The sequence below is a fragment of the Xyrauchen texanus genome, chromosome 36, assembly GCF_025860055.1.
Source record: "Xyrauchen texanus isolate HMW12.3.18 chromosome 36, RBS_HiC_50CHRs, whole genome shotgun sequence".
NCBI classification, from domain to species: Eukaryota; Metazoa; Chordata; class Actinopteri; order Cypriniformes; family Catostomidae; genus Xyrauchen; species Xyrauchen texanus.
In genome coordinates, this window is record NC_068311.1 from 9699667 (window position 1) to 9718504 (window position 18838).

General features: G+C 37.2%; 1 protein-coding gene across 4 annotated transcripts in view; it reads left to right on the forward strand.

The window, feature by feature from the left end:
* The window catches only part of LOC127629781 (neurobeachin-like), a 351376-nt gene that overhangs the window by 124553 nt on the left and 207985 nt on the right, over positions 1 to 18838 (forward strand). For all 4 annotated transcript variants that reach the window (XM_052107020.1, XM_052107021.1, XM_052107023.1 and 1 more), the window contains exons 14-22: positions 6171 to 6250; positions 8095 to 8157; positions 8521 to 8618; positions 9838 to 9930; positions 12815 to 12923; positions 13933 to 14014; positions 15062 to 15185; positions 16417 to 16609; positions 17307 to 18284. In XM_052107020.1, the coding sequence (XP_051962980.1) occupies positions 6171 to 6250; positions 8095 to 8157; positions 8521 to 8618; positions 9838 to 9930; positions 12815 to 12923; positions 13933 to 14014; positions 15062 to 15185; positions 16417 to 16609; positions 17307 to 18284 (1820 nt within the window). The remainder of the gene's footprint in view (positions 1 to 6170; positions 6251 to 8094; positions 8158 to 8520; positions 8619 to 9837; positions 9931 to 12814; positions 12924 to 13932; positions 14015 to 15061; positions 15186 to 16416; positions 16610 to 17306; positions 18285 to 18838) is intronic.

An 18838-nucleotide genomic window follows, 5' to 3' on the forward strand; every position in this document is an offset into this window, starting at 1 on the left:
AAAAAAGAAAGATAGCTGAATAAATAAGATTCAGTAAATAAATAACATTTACTCACAATGTTCTTTGGCAAAACCTGACTAGCTAATCATCTTTCCTCAGGTTCACATAAAACACCACAGAATTGATTCATATAGAGATAGACAAAATGGATATCTAAAGAATGTAACCTAGTACGCTCACACAAACACGCACAGTTTATTAAAAGATTAGTCAAAGTAAAGAAGATGGAAATCTATCTTATCTTAAAAAAAACAGCTGGCGCAGAGATAAATACACCATCATGAACCTTACAACCTTTGCAAATCACAAAGAAACCCTCAAACACATTGCATTCACATCAGGGAAGGAGGTCTTAAAGAGATGAAGTATGTAAAAGAATTCATCTTTTGCCTGACAAGTAGGTAATTCTCTCTGTGTGGCAGTCCAAATTGATTTATTCTTCATTTGTTAAATGCTGCAGTTTTTTTTTCTTCCCCACAAAGGAATGGGTTATAGAGAAAACAGCAGTGGGACATAATGAAGTGTTCGATTAGTGCAACAAAGAGTTCTTTTAAATTGTAACAACCTCAGCTAGCCAGTCTTCCTGCATCAGTCCAGCATGACAGCACAGTCATTTCTTACCAGTGCCTTAAGAAACATCAAAATAGTCCCTTAAAGGAATAGTTTACCCAATAATTACCCTCTTTTTTTCCCCCATAGAACCATATAATTATATATATATATATATATATATATATATATATATATATATATATATATATATATATATTTAAAGCACTCAATGGAAAGGAGGAGGCGAGAATCGGCTTTTCAATATAAATAATGGTTTATTATAAAACTTAAACAGAAGACAAAGACAAACATGACGGACATGTCCGTAAACTATCTCTCTCTCGTCGCACCACCGTCTGTCATCGGCCTTTATCCCTCTCGGAGGCTTAATTTGCCTGATAAGGGACTGGGTGTGTATGATCATGACCCGGCCCCGCCCTCCGCCCTGCCACATTCCTCCCTCGTTCTCTCAGGCCAGGGAGCCCCCGGGGACCGGAGTCAGACTCACGACCTCCAGCGGTCAGAACGCCCCTCCGCATTCTCGGCGACTCGTGGGGACACTCCTCCGCCTCTGTCAGAACGCCCCTCCGCATTCTCGGCGACTCGTGGGGACACTCCTCCGCCCCTGACAGTGGGGAGTCTAGTCCCCACTCGCCTCACGGACGGCGGCCATTCACCACGTCCGGGCAGTCGGTCTACCCCCTCCCCCGGTGGACGGCAGTGTCGAGGACTCCGCGACGGGCATCCCTCCTACTTCCCAGGCTTCGGCACCAGTGTAAAGGCATCAATGGAAAGGAGGAGGCGAGAACCGGCTTGTCAATATAAATAATCATTTAATTAAACTCAAAACAAAAGCACAAACTCAAACACACACATGACGGACATGCCCGTAATTCTCTCTCTCGTCGCACCACCGTCTGTCTTCGGCCTTTATCCCTCTCGGAGGCTTAATTTGCCTGATAAGGAACCGGGTGTGTATGATCACGACCCGGCCCCGCCCTCCGCCCTGCCACAATATATATATATATATATATATATATATATATATATATATATATATAAAATTATGAATATTTGAGCTAATCTTATCCATGAAATTAAAGTGAATTGTAATTAAGGCTGCAAAGCTCCAAAAAAGGAAACAGAAAACTTTTTCTGTTCAGAAAGTTTTTCTGAAAACACCGTAATATTCAAACTTGGCACCTACAGAGACGCTTCTTGGATATTTTAAGAGATGCACATGTTTCGTAAGCAATTGTGACACACCAAGATTGAATATACCAAAGCGGGAATGACATTTGAGAGCTATGGAGGAAGGGAAGATTTTTCTGTGAATGAAGACTTAAATTTCAGTCTGCTCTGCACACAAAGTAAACATATAGTTTTAGAAGACATGGCATATAGTGCATGAGTCATATGTACTACTTTATTGATGCTTTTTTGTCAATTTTGGACCAGGACAGCCCCTGGTGCTTTTGTTGTATGGAAATGATCTCTTTGGACATTCTTCAAACACTCTACTTTTGGTTCCATGGAAGATGGAAAGTCATATAGGTTTTGAACATCATGAGGCTAAGTAAATGAAGACAAAAATTGTATTTTTGGGTGAACTATCCCTTTAAGTATGATCTAGCACACACAAAAAGCTAATCACCTTGTTCTAATGTTTATCTAACAAACCCCAACTCCAGTCCTGCTCTTCGAAAGTCTTTGTGTAAAACTCCGGTGGGTGAATAAATTCTCAGTAAATTCTCAGATAAGCCGTTGTATGACTCCAAAGCCAATTACAGCATATTTACTGTGGCCTGCATTAATATTTACACATTCGGAAGAGATTGTTTTTTATTTCAATTCTGTACATGTCCCACTGCTCCGTTTTGATAAGAAGATACTGCTGTTTGCCCTGATCTTAAGGACAGTGCTCTGTGTTGGGGAGCTATGAGTATACATATGTATTGATTAACTGTTTGACGCAATGCCAGATTCATTAATCTTTGCAAATTAGAGATGGCGTTTGCAGTGAGCGTTTATATTCAGATTCAATTAAATGATGCAGGAAGAACTGTTATTAGGTAAACAAGATATCATTCATCCTATTGATCTGTTTAGTTTTTCTTTAATCATGACTGTGCTCTTCTAATGAGATCAGGTAGACAAGCAATTCATTAAGAATAAACAAATTGCCGTTTTGTTCTTTTTTTCTTTTCTTTTTTTTGATAAATTTGGTATTGATCTGTTCTGTACTGTTCAGTTTGGGTGTTTGCTAATGAAATGGGATATTTATTATTAGTTTCAATTCTGTAATAGGCGGTTCAGATTAAATGTGGGCAATGGAATAATCCATTTTGTTTAGATTTTGTTTCTCTTTGAGAAAGAAAAATGACCAAGTTGAAAGTGGCCAACATGTTGACCATCTAAGTAATGGTCTATGATCTCAGAATTTAAAGTGTTTTCTGTAAAACCTATCACCCTCTATCCGACGAGAGAAAGAATTATGTGTAACGAAAATTACACTTTCAAATTCTTAAACTAAACTTAGTCATCTGTTTAATAAAAAGTCAGCTTTAAATGATGTACAACAACAGTCACATTTTTTGACACTCTTAACTTTTTAATCTAAAGGCTTTTGCTTAAAGGAATTTTCGAGCAAAGCAAGTTTATTTATATAGCACATTTCATACACAATGGCAATTCAAAGTGCTTTACATAAAGCTGATTAAAACTATATGTAAGATACATAAAAAAAAATCAAGTAAGAACAAGTATTAAGAATGAAAAGTAACAAGATGAATTTTTAAACGTAAACACGTGTTTACAGTCTGGATTTGAATGTGGCTACTGTTGGAGCACACCTGACCTCTTCTGGATGCTGGCCAGTTATCGGTGGCATAATAGCTAAACGTAGTCTCACCTTGTTTTATATGCTCATATTTTTTGCTTCAGTTAAGAATCCTGGCAGCAGTATTTTGAATGAGCTCCAGCTGTCTAATGGTCTTTTTGAGAAGGTCAGGTGATGTCCATTGCAGTAGTCCTGCCTACTGGTGATGAATGCATGAACAAGTTTCTCCAAGGCTTGACTGGATACAAAACATCCATTTCTTGCTATATTTTTGAGGTGATAATAGGCTGATTTAGTTATTGGTTTGATGTGACTACTGATACTAAGGTCTGGCTCCAAAATTACACCAAGATTCCTTGATGTTTTTGGCTTTAGACCCTTGGAGTCAAGGTATATGTTCACCTTTGGAATTTCGCCTTGATTGCCAAATACAATGACCTCTGTCTTGTTGTTGTTTAACTGGAGGAAGTTTCAGCACATCCATCTTTTAATTTCATCAATGCACAGGCATAGAGATTCTATGGGGCTGTAGTAATTTGGCGATAGGGCTGGGTAAATCTGTGTGTCATCTGTATAGCTATGGTACGCAATTTGGTTATTTTTCAAAATTTGGCCCAGTGGGAGCATATACAGGTTGAACAGGAGTGGTGCAAGAATTTAGCCTTGTGGGACTCCACACGTCATGGAAGTCCACTCCGATTTATAGTTTCCTATGTTCATATAAATGCTGCTCCCTTCTAGATATTACCTGAACCAGCTGATGACCGTCCCAGAGAGCCCAACCCAGTTTTCCAGTCTGTCTAGGAGAATGTTATGGTCAACAGTGTCAATGGCAGCACTGAGATCTAGTAATATGAAGACTGATATTTTGCCTGAATCAGTATTTAGGAATACCATTATAGTATCTTAATGAGTACTGTCTCTGTTTTGTGATGTGGTCGGAAACCAGACTGGATATTGTCCAAGGAGCCATTTGAGTTTAAGAATTTGTTCAGATGATTGAAAACAACCTTGAAAGGAAGATTTGAGATTGGTCTGTAGTTGTTTAATACAGAGTTATCTGCTTTGCTTTTTTTAGATGGGGCTTGACAAATGCAGTTTTCAGGGACTTCGGAATTGTGCCTTGAATGAGTGAGACATTGGCTATTTCTAACAGATCTTTTTATAAACAGTTAAACACATTTTTGAAAAATGAATTAGGAAGTGTGTCAAGACAGCATGTTGACATTTTAAGATACTGTACTATTTCTTCCAGGGTTTTGCCATCGAATGCCTCAAAATCGGACATAGTGACTGATCTCTGAAGTTTTTGTGGTGGGTTCTGTTTGACCTCAATGAGGACGAGCTTGTCGCCATTCTAATATCATTGATCTTCTTCATGAAAAAAGCATTTGCTGTCAGAGAGCATTTAACAGAAATTGGGTTGGGGGTTAGTTAGTCTCTCTACAGTAGCAAAAAGAGTGCAGGTATTGTTTGTATTGCTGTTTATAATGTTTGAGAAGTAAGGCTGCCTAGCTGTGTCAAGATTTACATTTACATTTATGCATTTGGCAGACGCTTTTATCCAAAGCGACTTACAGTGCGCTCATTACAGGGACAATCCCCCCGGAGCAACCTGGAGTTAAGTGCCTTGCTCAAGGACACAATGGTGGTGGCTGTGGGGATCGAACCAACAACCTTCTGATTAACAGTTGTGTGCATTAGCCCACTACCACCACCACCACCACTACTCCACTAGATCCATAAATCTTATAATGGACTTCAAGTTTTGTTTTTTAATCTCAATTAACAGCATTTGTGGCATAATATTGATTATCACAACAAAATAAATACAAATTATAATAATTTGACTTTGAAAAAAAACTAAAATCTAGTTTATTAAACACAAAATTAAACACAAATGTATTAAAGTTTTTTTTAATATATATATATATACACAATTATTAGTTCCACATTTCTGCCTTTAAATCCTCAAATATTTGGCCCCATTCACTTTTATTGAATGTGCAATATGTGTAACCCGTCATTGTAACCCATTTTCAGTGAACATTTAGCTGCTCATTTTTTGCTCGTTGTGTTTTTATAGTAATGGAGAAATAGAAACTGGACATGTTGTTTAATTTATTTTGAAATAAATGGAAAATAAAGTCAATTTTTACGATGAAACTCTGCAGGGTTTGATGATAATCTTGATCAATGATGCCTTTGTAGACATGCCAATTTTTTTTAAATTGTAAGTTGCTGCTGTCATATAAATAGAGAAAGAAAGTAATCTTGAATCATGTAGAGTTAATCATTTCACACAGTGTTATAGCAAATGAGTCCTGATGATCAGACCTCCTCTTGAGTTGAATCTGTGCATATGACCGGTTATCAATTTGTGCTTCATTTCATATCAGTCCTCGGGCCATCCCTAGTAAAACTACAAATGAAAAGCTGTAAGACACATTCACACACACACATTGACACTGAAAGAGAGCTTTTAAAAAGAAGCCGGCATGGATTTTACCGAACTGTAGCCTGTAGAACTCTATAGCTGTCTTGTAATTTGGAGCAGCAGTCTGGAGTTAATAAGGGCTTGGCCTTTTTTTCTGAGGGACTCTGACCTCTGTGACCCTCCTCTTGGCTGTTGAAGGCTGCTGTCCGTGCCATGACTCCATACTGTGTGAAAGCTAGACAGTCTCTCTTAGCTCTGAATTTAATACCAGCACTTATTAAACATGACAGTTTTATTGTAGGCTTGTAGTAACAGTTCCTCTGTGGTTCATGTGTTTGTAGATGGTCCTCGGCCCTCACAGAATGAGATCACCTCACTCAGAGCCTTCATCCTGTTATTTCTTAAACAGCTCATACTTAAGGTAAGTGTCTGTCTGTCCAGTAGCATACTATTCCCAAATTCACCATAGTTCTTGCATAGAAATCATAGTTTAACTATGTTTTATTAGTAAGACAATAGTAACCACAAGTACAAGCATGGTTGGCTCCCCGATACCATGATTTGATCAATGTTATGTTTTTTTTATTTTATTTTTTCATTTAGATTAGATTATTTGGTTGAATCTGCAACAGTTATGCCATAATACCTTATGCTTTATACACAATACTAAATATTTAACACATGAATATGGATGGGAGAAACTCTGCTGCATATTTATTTATTATAATTTTTTAGATAAATCTCTGACTTCTGCTGCTTGTGACTTGATCTGCAAAATTGCATTTATAAAACTGTATTTAAAGTGAAAATGTTTTAATAATCTAACTTTTCTATTTGTACCTAGAGTATAACCATGTACATGTTGTCCTACAGATTTTGTTCAATTCAGTTAAATTTTCGAATCAGTTTAACAGTTATATACGTTATATTATGATTAATATATGTTCTATGGAGAGCGAACATTCTCCATATTATTAATGCATTTATTTTATTTTTTACATATTTTTATTTTCATCTTAAAATGAGTTTCAATCGTAAAATGAGTTGCCTCCCAAAAAGTAATGCCTATTTTTAATAGCAATTTTATCAACTTAAAAACATTATCTAATCTAAATAAATAAATAAGTTAAAAAAAAAACTATATAGAATAGAATCCTTTATTTTTGGTAACACATTATACACACTGCATATATACAGTGAAATTTATTAGTTTTCACATATCCCAGCTAAGCTGGGGTCAGAGTGCAGGGTCAGCCATGATACGGCGCCCCTGGAGCAGATAGGGTTAAGGGCCTTGCTCAAGGGCCCAACAGTGGCATCTTGGTGGTGCTGGGACTTGAACCCCCGACCTTCTGGTCAGTAACCCTGAGCCTCAACCACTGTGGAGCCACCACATCATTTTTCTAATGTCAGGACCCTGTCTGCAGGACTTTGGAAAATTCATACAATGTTATGTCATGTCCATAAATACAAAAATGCCCAGATATTACTGAGACCAGATATTGAATGCCCAGATATTACATGACAGAGCTGCCATGCAAGGCGCTAGCCTGCCATTGGGAGCAACTTGGGGTTCAGTGTCTTGCCCAAGGACACTTCGGCATGTGTAGTCGTGTGGGCCGGGAATCGAACCCCTGTGATTGGTAGCCGATCCACTCTTCCACCTGAGCCACAGTCACCCCAGGGATAAGGCCCTGTTATTCACATATCATCAGTATGATACCCAAATGCATGCTAACTTGGGCCTGCCACAAAGACAAAGCATAGAGAGCAACAGAGCAAGGGGCTGTTTCTTTGGCAGGTGTACTCTTTCATTTATCATCTCCAGACTATATAAAAACGTGTACACCATTTCAGGCCAGTGCTAGCATATCAAGAAATTTGTCAGCTGGCCAAGGAATGAGCAAACAACAATTAGCTCACAAGCTGCCTGTGTTCTAGCAGTAATGGAAATCGTGTGCTTTCATCAGATGTGCGCACACCAAACAGTTCACTGTGCTTTCCTAATAATAAGGGACAGCTTGTAAATGTCAGGACCTAAATTCACTGTGAACAGTAATTTGGGCAAAAACAAACATCCTTCCTGAATTTTCTTTCTTTCTTTTTATATTTCATAGTTTGTCAGTATGCTGGTGGTGGCAGTAGTATTAGTGTAGCTTTGGAGTGTCGTTGGGTGCGCTGTATATAACAAAAGCTTACAATGTTTGGTCAAATAGTACTTCTCCACATTCTAACGTACTTAAACATCATTTTTGCATTCGTCAGGATCAAGGGGTTAAGGAAGATGAACTTCAAAGTATTCTCAACTACCTACTAACTATGCATGAGGTGGGTCTACTTTATATTACAGTATTCCCTTAGCAAAATATTTGAAACAGAAAGAATTATCTATTTTAGAAGAGTAAGGATATCTGATTCATTCAGTTTCTTAAATGGCTCCAACCCTTTACTTTTTAAAGGAAAATATCATAACTCATTGACTTCATATCGCATTCTACTTTCAGCATCTCTGATATAGATTATAGAAATAGATTACACATTTTCCTTAAGTTTTGAGCAAAAGGTAAAAATGACATATCCACACTTTAAATATCACTTTTTACTAGAACTAAATACTTCATAATTGGAATGAGATGCCTAGAGTTGCATTAAATGTTCAGGATGTGTATTGAGGTGTTTTTCTCAATTCAGGATGAAAACCTCCATGATGTTCTTCAACTGCTGGTGGCCCTCATGTCTGAGCACCCTGCCTCCTTGATCCCTGCCTTCGACCAGAGGAATGGCATTCGGTAAGATCTGAGTTCATATCACACACACACACACACACACACGCACGCACACACACACACTCACACGTTGGTGCGGCTATCCTTATGAGGTCTCCCCATAGACATAATTATTGTTATACTGTACAAGCTATATATTCTATACCCTAAACCTAACCTGCACCAAAAACTTTCAGCATTTTTACATTTTCAAAAAAACTTGCTTGGTATGTTTTTTAAGCGATTTGAATTATGGGGACACTAGAAATGTCCTCATAAACCACATATATAGCGTAACACCCTTGTAAATACCAGTTTGTAACCTAAAACAATGTCCTTGTAAACCACACAGACACACACACACACACACACACACACACACACACACACACACACACACACACACACACACACACACTGTCCTCAGTCACATTTCATTATATTTCATCTTGTCTCCTATGATGAATTTTGCAGACATGATAGAGTCATAAATTATTCACAAGACTCCACATAGGAATTTAAATTATATTTCCATATGTATTTATTTTTTGGACAAGGAGGATCAAGCTCTCACCCTGCGTGTCATGCTAATAAAATATAGATGGATTTGATATAGTCATTTTCTTTTTGAAGTTTCAGGTTTGGCGCCAAATCACTGATATGACTTTGAGCAGCTTCATGGTGATTTACACAATGCCATTTAAAAGGGTCATGACATGACTTTTTCAAAATTATTTTAATATGTTCCTTGATGTTCACTAATTATATTAGTTTATATTTGTAAAACATGTCAGAAATGCTCTGTTTTGGTGCTGCTCCTCTTTTAAGACTTAAGAATATACACCCACTGTTATGATTGGTTCCCTTCTCTTGACTGACCTGCTCTATCCTTGTATCTCACTTCTCAACGCTTCTGGGCAGGCTTTGGAAGTGATGAGGAAAAAGTAGGCATTTATGTGTTGTTGGAAAGGCAGATGTCAGAAGCAAATGTCTACAACAGTGTGTGTGACATCACAATGTGGAGGAAGTAGACAAAGAGATTTGTTGGCAGCTTGGTTTAAAAAAAAACGTTTTTTTACATTTTGGACGTTTTGAGATCTGAATGGTCATGTCATTACCCCTTTAATTTTTTTTTGGCACTGACATGTACTCACAGTGTGTAGCAATTTAATTCATCCTTGTTTTTTTGTTTGTTTATTATTATTATTATTTTTTATTCTTATTTCATGCCATTTCTTTACAGGGTAGTATACAAACTACTGGCCTCCAAGAGTGAAAGTATCAGAGTACAGGCACTGAAAGTTCTGGCATATTTCCTCAAACACTTAGGCCACAAGTGAGTACATCAGCTCTTCTATTTCAAAGAGACATTTTTACAGTAGTACCAAGTCTTTCAAGAGCAGGTAACTTATTCTCATGTGTATTCGACAAGGTGACGTTTATGCTTACAAAAGCATAAACTTTATTTATAATGTGTTTAGGAAATGTTAAAGTTGTTCTACCTGTTTGAAGTAGTTCCAAAATGGCTTTAGGGCTTTTGACTCTTATAATCTACCCATAAACTATACATTTTAGTGGTGTATAAATGTGTGTTGGGGTTTATGAGTGTCTATATATCTATCTATGTATATCTGAATATGTGTGTGCAAAACACACTCCAAAAACTTGTAAGCTTCATCCATCGGCAGCATTTAAAGACATCATGAGCACGCACCTGAAGCCAAGGCTGTTCCAAAAGTAGGCTGCATTAGATACAAAATGTTGGACAAATTTTAAAGTATTTATTTTATTTTTATTTACTTTTTCAGTGGAAAAATTATAAAAAGTGGTGTACAAAGCAGGGGAAATGTTGATTATAACTAGGCCTACACTTATATTTCGTTACATTCTAAAATGTATTGATATACAAATGGGCAATTTTACAGAATATTTGTGTGCTTTGTTTATATATATATTTTTTTATACTTGCACTGGCAGCCATACTTTTGGAATAATGTACAGATTATGCTGTTTCGGAAGGAAATTGGTACTTTAATTCACCAAAGTGACATTCAACTGATCACAAAGTATAGTCAGAACATTACTGACTTAAAAAACAGCACCATCACTATTTGAAAAAAATCATTTTTGATCAAATCTAGACAGGCCCCATTTCTAGCAGCCATCACTCCAACACCTCATCCTTGAGTAATCATGCTAAATTGCTAATTTGGTGCTAGAAAATCACTTTTCAAACACAACTGAAAGCTATTTGGTTCATTCAATTAATCTTAACATTGTCTTTGTGTTTGTTTTGAGTTGCCACAGTATGCAATAGACTGGCATGTCTTAAGGTCAATATTAGGTCAAAAATGGCAAATAAAGAAACCGGTTTCTATAGTAACTAATCAGTCAATCATTGTTTTGAGGAATTAAGGCTTTTAGTCAAGTCAGCTGTTTTTTTTTTTTTTGTCGTTCAACCACATACAGTTAGTACAGTACACAGCGAAACAAGACAACGTTCCTCCAGGACCATGGTGCTACATAAATCATCTTAGGACAAACACAGAACCACATGAGACTACACAGACTAAATAACATTTCTACATGAAGTGCACATGCAATCATGTGCAAAAAGTATGGGACAGTACTATAAATTACTAAAAGGAACAGGACATTAGGCACAGTAAGAGACAGGTAGGCACAGTAAGAGACATTTATACAAAGGTGTATACTACAGTCTTCAAGAGACAAAGGACAACTTGCTCTAACAAGGACAGAAAGAGATGTGGAAGGACCAGATGTACAACTAAACAAGAGGATAAGTACATCAGAGTCTCTAGTTTGAGAAATAGACACCTCACATGTCCTCAGCTGACAGCTTCATTGAATTCTACCCGCTCAACACTAGTTTCATGTACAACAGTAAAGTGAAGACAGGGGTGCTGCCTTATGGGAAGAATTGCAAAGAAAAAGCCACTTTTGAAACAAAAAACAAAAAGAAACGTTAGAGTGGGAAAAGAAACACAGACATTGGACAAGAGATCATTGGAAAAGAGTGTTTTGGATCTTAACTCCATTGAACTTTTGTGGGATCAGCTAGACTGTAAAGTGCGTGAGAAGTGCCCGACAAGACGGTCACATCTATGGCAAGTTCTACAGGAAGTGTGGGGTTAAATGTCACCTGAGTATCTAGACAAACTGACAGCTAGAATGCAAATGATCAGCAAAGCTGTCATTGCTGCAAGTGGAAGATTTTTTGATGAGAACTCTTTGAAGTGGTTTAAAACGTTGTGAATATTTTTGTCTAATTGTAATAGTAATTTCTCATGTTATTAATGACCTGACTATACATTTTGATCAGCTGAATGCCACTTTGGTGAATAAAAGAACCAATTTCTTTCCATAAGGGCAAAATCTGCACATTATTCCACACTTTTATATAATAAATTATAACTTTTATATTGTAAGTGTATATCACATTGTTAGCTTAGCAATATGCTAATGTCAAACTATTAAATTAAATTGTGAGTCAAGTCTCCCATTCGCTTTGTATCGGACATTATACAGTATTTGTGTCACACAGAGGTGCAGCCTATGTAGAATGTTCCAAATAATTCACTTATGAGGTTCCATTTCGGTAGGGTGCTGCCTTTGTAGGCAGCTTCCTAAGTATAGAGTAGACAGCAAGAGCCTTGGTATAAGGTTAAGTCAGTGTATGTGTGAGGCAATTTCCCTTAAATGTACAGTTATAACAACATAAAGCCCTGTCTGCATTCTACATCTTAAAGGACATACAGTTAGGGTACTTTTTTTTAAAATCCCATTGACATTTGCAGACTTGCTCTGCAGTTAGCCTAGAGCATGCATAAAAACCCATATTTGCTTTTTGTCACCATTAGTGAATCCATCATGAGTGACTACAATTTTGTGTGCTTAGAGGCACTTTAAAATTTACTCTTCGCTGGTATGCATTTAGGAGGCTTAGCATTCAGTCACTACCTTAGCATGATGTGCTGCTAGATGATTTGTGATTGTGAAAGCTTCAGCTCATACCTGTTTGCAGCAGAGTCTGTAGATGTGGCTGCTTCTTTATTCTGTGTGAATAGCTGAAGGTACCCAACACCATACAAAAGGTGTCAAGCCCAGTCGCCATCAAGGCCTGTTCCTGCTAGCTAGAAATTATCTGTGAGGTGTATGAAAGTTGGCAGTCTAACAACATTTTATGTTTCTTTTCACAGGAGGAAGGTGGAAATAATGCACACAAACAGCCTGTTCACACTTCTTGGAGAGCGACTCATGCTACAATCCAACACACTGTCAATAACTACATACAACACACTCTATGAGGTAATGTAGGAGAGTGATTTCTCATTTTTCACTCAAATCATTTAAAAATGTACTTTAAGTACAGTGACCACATTGACCATACAGTGATACAGTCACTTTGTAAATGGAAGCTTTCTTCACATACTGTAATTGTTCAAATAAATTACCTTTATGATGACTTATGCAGGACGACTTATGCAGGACATTATTGTATACACTACCAGTCGAAAGTTACCTATTTTTTTATTATTATTACCATTTTCCACATTTTAAAATAAAAGTAAAATTATGTAAACTATGAAATAATGCATGTTAAAGTATGCAAATTGTTTATAAACAAATAAAAACTATCTTATATTTTTACGTTGGCAAAGACTAGTAACCATCCTTTGCCTAGATTACAGCTCTGTGGTCTCTGGGCATTCTTTCAACCAACTTCATGAGGTGCCAATAACCCATCCATCCATCCATCCATCCATCCATCCATCTCTCTCTCTCTCTCTCTCTCTCTCTCTCTCTCTCTCTCTCTCTCTCTCTCTCTCTGTGTGTCTCTGTCTCTTTAATGATCCATCCATCTGTCTGTCTCTGTCTCTTTAATGATCCATCCATCATCCATCATCCATCCATCCATCCAACTCTCTCTGTCGCTGTCTCTTTAATGATCCATCCATCCATCATCCATCCATCCAAAACTATCAATAGTTTCTATCAATATAACTATGTTTTGCAAAGGCAAAGTACAATAGCCACCCTTTGCCTAGATTACAGCTCTACATACTCTAGCCATTCTTTCAACCAACTTCATGAGGTGCCATTAACTAACCAGACAACCAACAAATCATTTAAATAAATTAATTTTAGGCGCAATTTATATTTGTCTGCAAAGCTAATTTTATACATCTAAGCATTAACCTTTAGATCAGTAGATTTTTACAATCCTGAAAAGCATAAATTCATTCCCGTCTGTCAAAACTTTTGACTGATATTGTACATGTATTCATGAGACTCCTTTAATCTGTTTCCTGTCTAGATCCTCACAGAGCAGGTGTGCACTCAGGTCGTCCATAAACCTCATTCCGATCCCGACTCCACTGTGAAGATCCAGAACCCAAGTAATTCATATTATCAGCCCATCTATTTTTTTTTGTTGCTTATCTGTGAACACAGACTTACTTTCATTTATGGAAATCAATGTTCAAATTTGCTAGAGAATGATGAAAAATGTTTGCTTCCACATAAAGTTAGAGTAGACGGCATATTATTTAGATACCATGTCCTAACCAGATGCAATGCAATAAGATTTGCAGCAACAAGCAATTTATCTGTTCACACTGTTCACAAAAATACTGCATGGTCCATATTGATCAAAGGCAATAAGAAAATATTTTATGTTAAATAACCAGCTATTTGGACAGGCATTTTGGACCAACGTGTTTTCACTATGGCTAACCAGTGTGACAGAGTTTTGTCGCTTATCACTTGTAGTTGAAAAAAGTTTTTATTGCTTGTTGCTTATTAAACTAATTGAGATTTGCATTTAAATTTTTTATTTGGCAAACGTTAATCTAAAGCAATTTACAGTACTTTAAAGGTACAAAATAAATTTTATCTGTGCAAGAGAGTATATATGTTCCCTGAGAATTTAATCCATGGTCCTGGTGTTGCTAGCCCCATATTCCACGAGTTGAGGTACAGCAACTGTGCAATATTTTATATCTTTATTTACTTGGGTGTTAAATTTCACAGCTTTACATTACAGATTCAATTTCTGTTACAGCATAATTTTCTGTTAAGAAGCTTTGAAATTGTGTTTTGTGAAAACAAATACAAATGTCTTGACTTGATTGTTTCGTTTCGCTTAGCAAGCAAGTTTTTTGAGAGAATTAAAAAACTCATGGGTTGTGAAAAATGGGTGTGACCGTATGACCTTAAGATATCATAAATTATTGATCAGACATCTATCCCTCAGTCTTTTCTTTTTTTTTTGTAATGTCAAATTAAATAGAGTGCCCTCCCTGGCAAATGACTGTTGCCTTATTTTGCTGTTCTCATTGAACATTTGAACAACATGCTCAACTGTCCACATTTATGTTAATTAGACAAAACTCCTCTTTGATTGACTGTGTGATTAACACATTTGCTTCTTTTGTTGTCCTCAGTGATTCTTAAGGTGGTGGCCACACTGCTGAAGAACTCCACACCCAGCGCAGACCTGATGGAGGTGCGGCGGCTTTTCCTCTCTGACATGATCAAACTCTTCAGCAACAGCCGTGAGAACAGACGGTGAGGGTCTTCTGTCTCCTCCTCTTCCTCTCTTCCTCAATCCCCCATGACAGCAACTAACCACTTGGTGAATGGATCAGAAATGACAGTGACATTCTTCTTGTTGTTTTGTGTTTAATGGGCACACTCACATATAAATAATACTCCAATTCTCTGCATGAGCTCTCACCAGTTTTCACTGCTGTGCTGTGGCTGTTGATTTTTAGTTTTTTTGCCTTTCGACAGCTGTATGTAGCTAGCTGTCCTCTGTGCTGTCAAAAGTCTGGCAATCAGTCAGCCACCCAGCATGCGCTGAGATTTCAAGTCATTACGTCTCTAAAGTGCTTTCCCAAAACATCTGTAAACAGTCACTTGCTGCTAGACCAGATATTTGTCATGGCTGTTACAGGAACAGTTCCCCCAAAAATGAAGATTATGTGATAAGTTACTCACCCTCAAATCATTCCAAACATGTATGAATTGCTTTCCTCTGTAGGACACAAAAGATGTTTTTTTTTTATTATTTTTTATTTTTTTATAATATTCTGGCCTCTCTTTTCCATATGATTAACTTGTATGAGCTTCCAAGCATCACAAAGTGCAAAAGTACTTTAAAAGTATCATACAAATAGTCAGATTGGCTTTTGGGCTATATTACAAGTTTTCTGAAGCCATATTGTAGCTTAACATGAGGAACAGACTGAAATTGAAGTAAATATTGACTGATAATCTTCCCTTCTGTTGTGGCTCTCAAATAAAATATGTTGCCATTGATGGCAATGACTTTTGGTCACGAACCAGTGGCATTTGCTGACAAGAGTGTTGATTAACCATTTTGTAGTCCATGCGACATTTTCCTTTTTGGGTGAACTATTCTTTTAAGAATGATTGGCATTATGTAGCTTGGAAGTAAATCATCCTTACTGCAATCCAGAAAAGAAACAATCTAAAACCATTTTGCCTCAGCCAAAGATCAATTTTTAACACTACAATACACTGAGAGCAAAACAATTTTGAGCAACACAAAGTGCTTTGGGTTTATTAAAATGGCCTGCCAGTCATTCTTTGTGTTATCTCATAGATCCGAAGTTTAGTGGAGGCTGGGGCTGAAATTGCTTCATGTTACTTGTCAGTATGTGAATTAGGTGCCACCTTTGAGTATTGTTTGAGAATGTTAAAAAATATGTTTACGGAGGAGAGGGGGGATTTTAACACCGCCGCAGGTGTAATCCATCTAATTTCTGTGTGACAGGTGTCTGCTGCAGTGTTCCGTGTGGCAGGACTGGATGTTCTCTCTAGGATACATTAACCCGAAGAACTCAGATGAGCAGAAGATCACAGAAATGGTTTACAACATCTTCCGGATACTTCTCTATCATGCCATCAAGCACGAGTGGGGCGGCTGGCGTGTTTGGGTGGACACACTCTCCATTGCCCACTCCAAAGTAAATAGCCAATTTTCAGCTGGAGAATAGTATGGTGGTCGATTCTTATGGGTGTTTCGGTGGCTGATACTGAAATCCAGAGACAGGGTTTCTGATGAAGTATATAATAAATATTTTTGGATAGTTAAATATGGTTAAAATGGATAGTGAATTTTATCGCATTAGATAACCAAAAAAAAAAAAAAAAACAGAACAATAGATACCCTGTTAAAAATGATTACTTGTGTATTTGGACACTTTCTTGTTGTCAAAACTAACTGGGCCCAAGTTTACTCTGCTAGCAAGAGCACTTGTTCGAAATTTAGTGGATCTGGCTTCAAACATCCACCAATTGGTTGGTTAATTAAATAATTGTGTACATTTTGCAAATAGTAATTGCATATATGGCCCCAAAAGTGAAGTTTGTGATGTCTAGCATATTTGTATGTTTTTAACAGATGAGACTTGGTTTGACATTTTGTTATCTATGCAATTAAATTCATAATTTTCTTTAGTTTGGCCTGAGTGTCCAAATACTTTCCGGGGCTATTGTTTCTTCAAATAGTAGTATGAGTATTTATTTAATTAAAATACAGTATAAAATGAATTACTGCTATGACATTGCGACAGGAACTGTATAACATTTTGCTGCATGTTAGTTATGAACAAGCATGCATTTGAAAATCCTTCATTTCTGTTACCACTTTCTGTTCGACAGGTGACATATGAAGCTCACAAGGAGTATTTGGCCAAAATGTATGAGGAATACCAGCGTCAGGAAGAGGAGAACATTAAGAAAGGGAAGAAAGGGCTTGTTAGCACTATCTCTGGGCTTTCCACCCAGGCTTCTGCAATCAAAGGCACTCTGGAGCTTGACCCAGACTCCCAGACCCAAACCCCTGAGAGCGAAGCAGAACCAGAGACAACAGATACTGGGCAGAACCTCTTGTCTGAAACCAAGTGTTTGGATGAGGAGAACCCAGCATCAGGTGTCCCTGTTAAAGTTCACGACCTGCTGGTGGACATCAAACCTGAGAAGGTTGAAGCTACGGAGGTGAAAATGGATGACATGGACCTCTTACCTGAAACATTAAGCATCACAGAAAATGGAAGCTTGGTGGAGATGAACTCTCTCCTGGACAACGTCTATTCAGCTGCTGTTGAGAAGTTAAACAGTGGTGTAAACAGTGTGCTGGTGCCTAAAGCCAGTTTAGAAGAAAAAAACTCAGGTCCTCTAATCACTCTGGCAGACGAAAAAGATGCCATTTCTAGCAGCAACACATTCATCTTTGGTGCGTTGGCAACCAGCACTGGGGAGAACCTCCTGCCAGAAATGGGACTGTCTGAACCGCTTCTGCTGTCTGGAGTGCAACCTCAGGTCCACACCAGCTCTAGTCCAGATCTTGGGCTTCTGACCCTCATGGCTAAGAGCTCAAAAGACTTAGACACCAACTCAGCAGCTTTGGAGGATGACAGCTTTAAGCTGCAGCCTGCTTTGAGTGGTTTCAATGTTTCTGAAGGGGAAAGCCTGTCTAAGTGCCCGGGGCAGTTGGAGCCGGTGGCAGCAGAGCTGTATGTAGAGGTTCCTGGGGGAAAGAGCAGCACAGATGTTACCAGCCCCACATCAGACACAGAGAAATCAGACAATGGCAAAGACAAAGAGATTAAGAAGATTCAGACCACTACTACCACACAGGTTTTGGAAATATTAACATTTGTTTAAGAAAGACTTCTGTTAATGTACTTTTAAATAGACTGCATGTAGTTTTGATTATACTTTGTCGATAGCTTTGTTTTTAGACTATGTACTGTATATGACTGTGTATTTGTATTAATATTTTTCAGTATTTATACATTATATATTGAATATAATTAATAATATGCTACATTAACAATAATAGTTTAATTTAATTAATAATACATTTCAATAATATATCAATACTATATTAAAAATAAAAATAATAAAACACTAATTAAAACAAATATGTAAAAAAAAATATGTAATAAGAAAAACTACCTATAAAATATCATATATATTTATTTATCAAAAGCAATGAACTGTTTTTGTTAGATCTTTTGGTCTTGACCTACTTTTTGCTGACTTCAAATTTTCCATTTATCATTTAAGAAAATATTTTTTTTAGTTACTCAAGTCAAAAGTAATCTAAATAATAAAGTCACAGCTTGGTGAAATCCAATGAGTGACTTAATGTTCAAAGATTTGTTTGAAGTATTTTAGATTTGGAAATA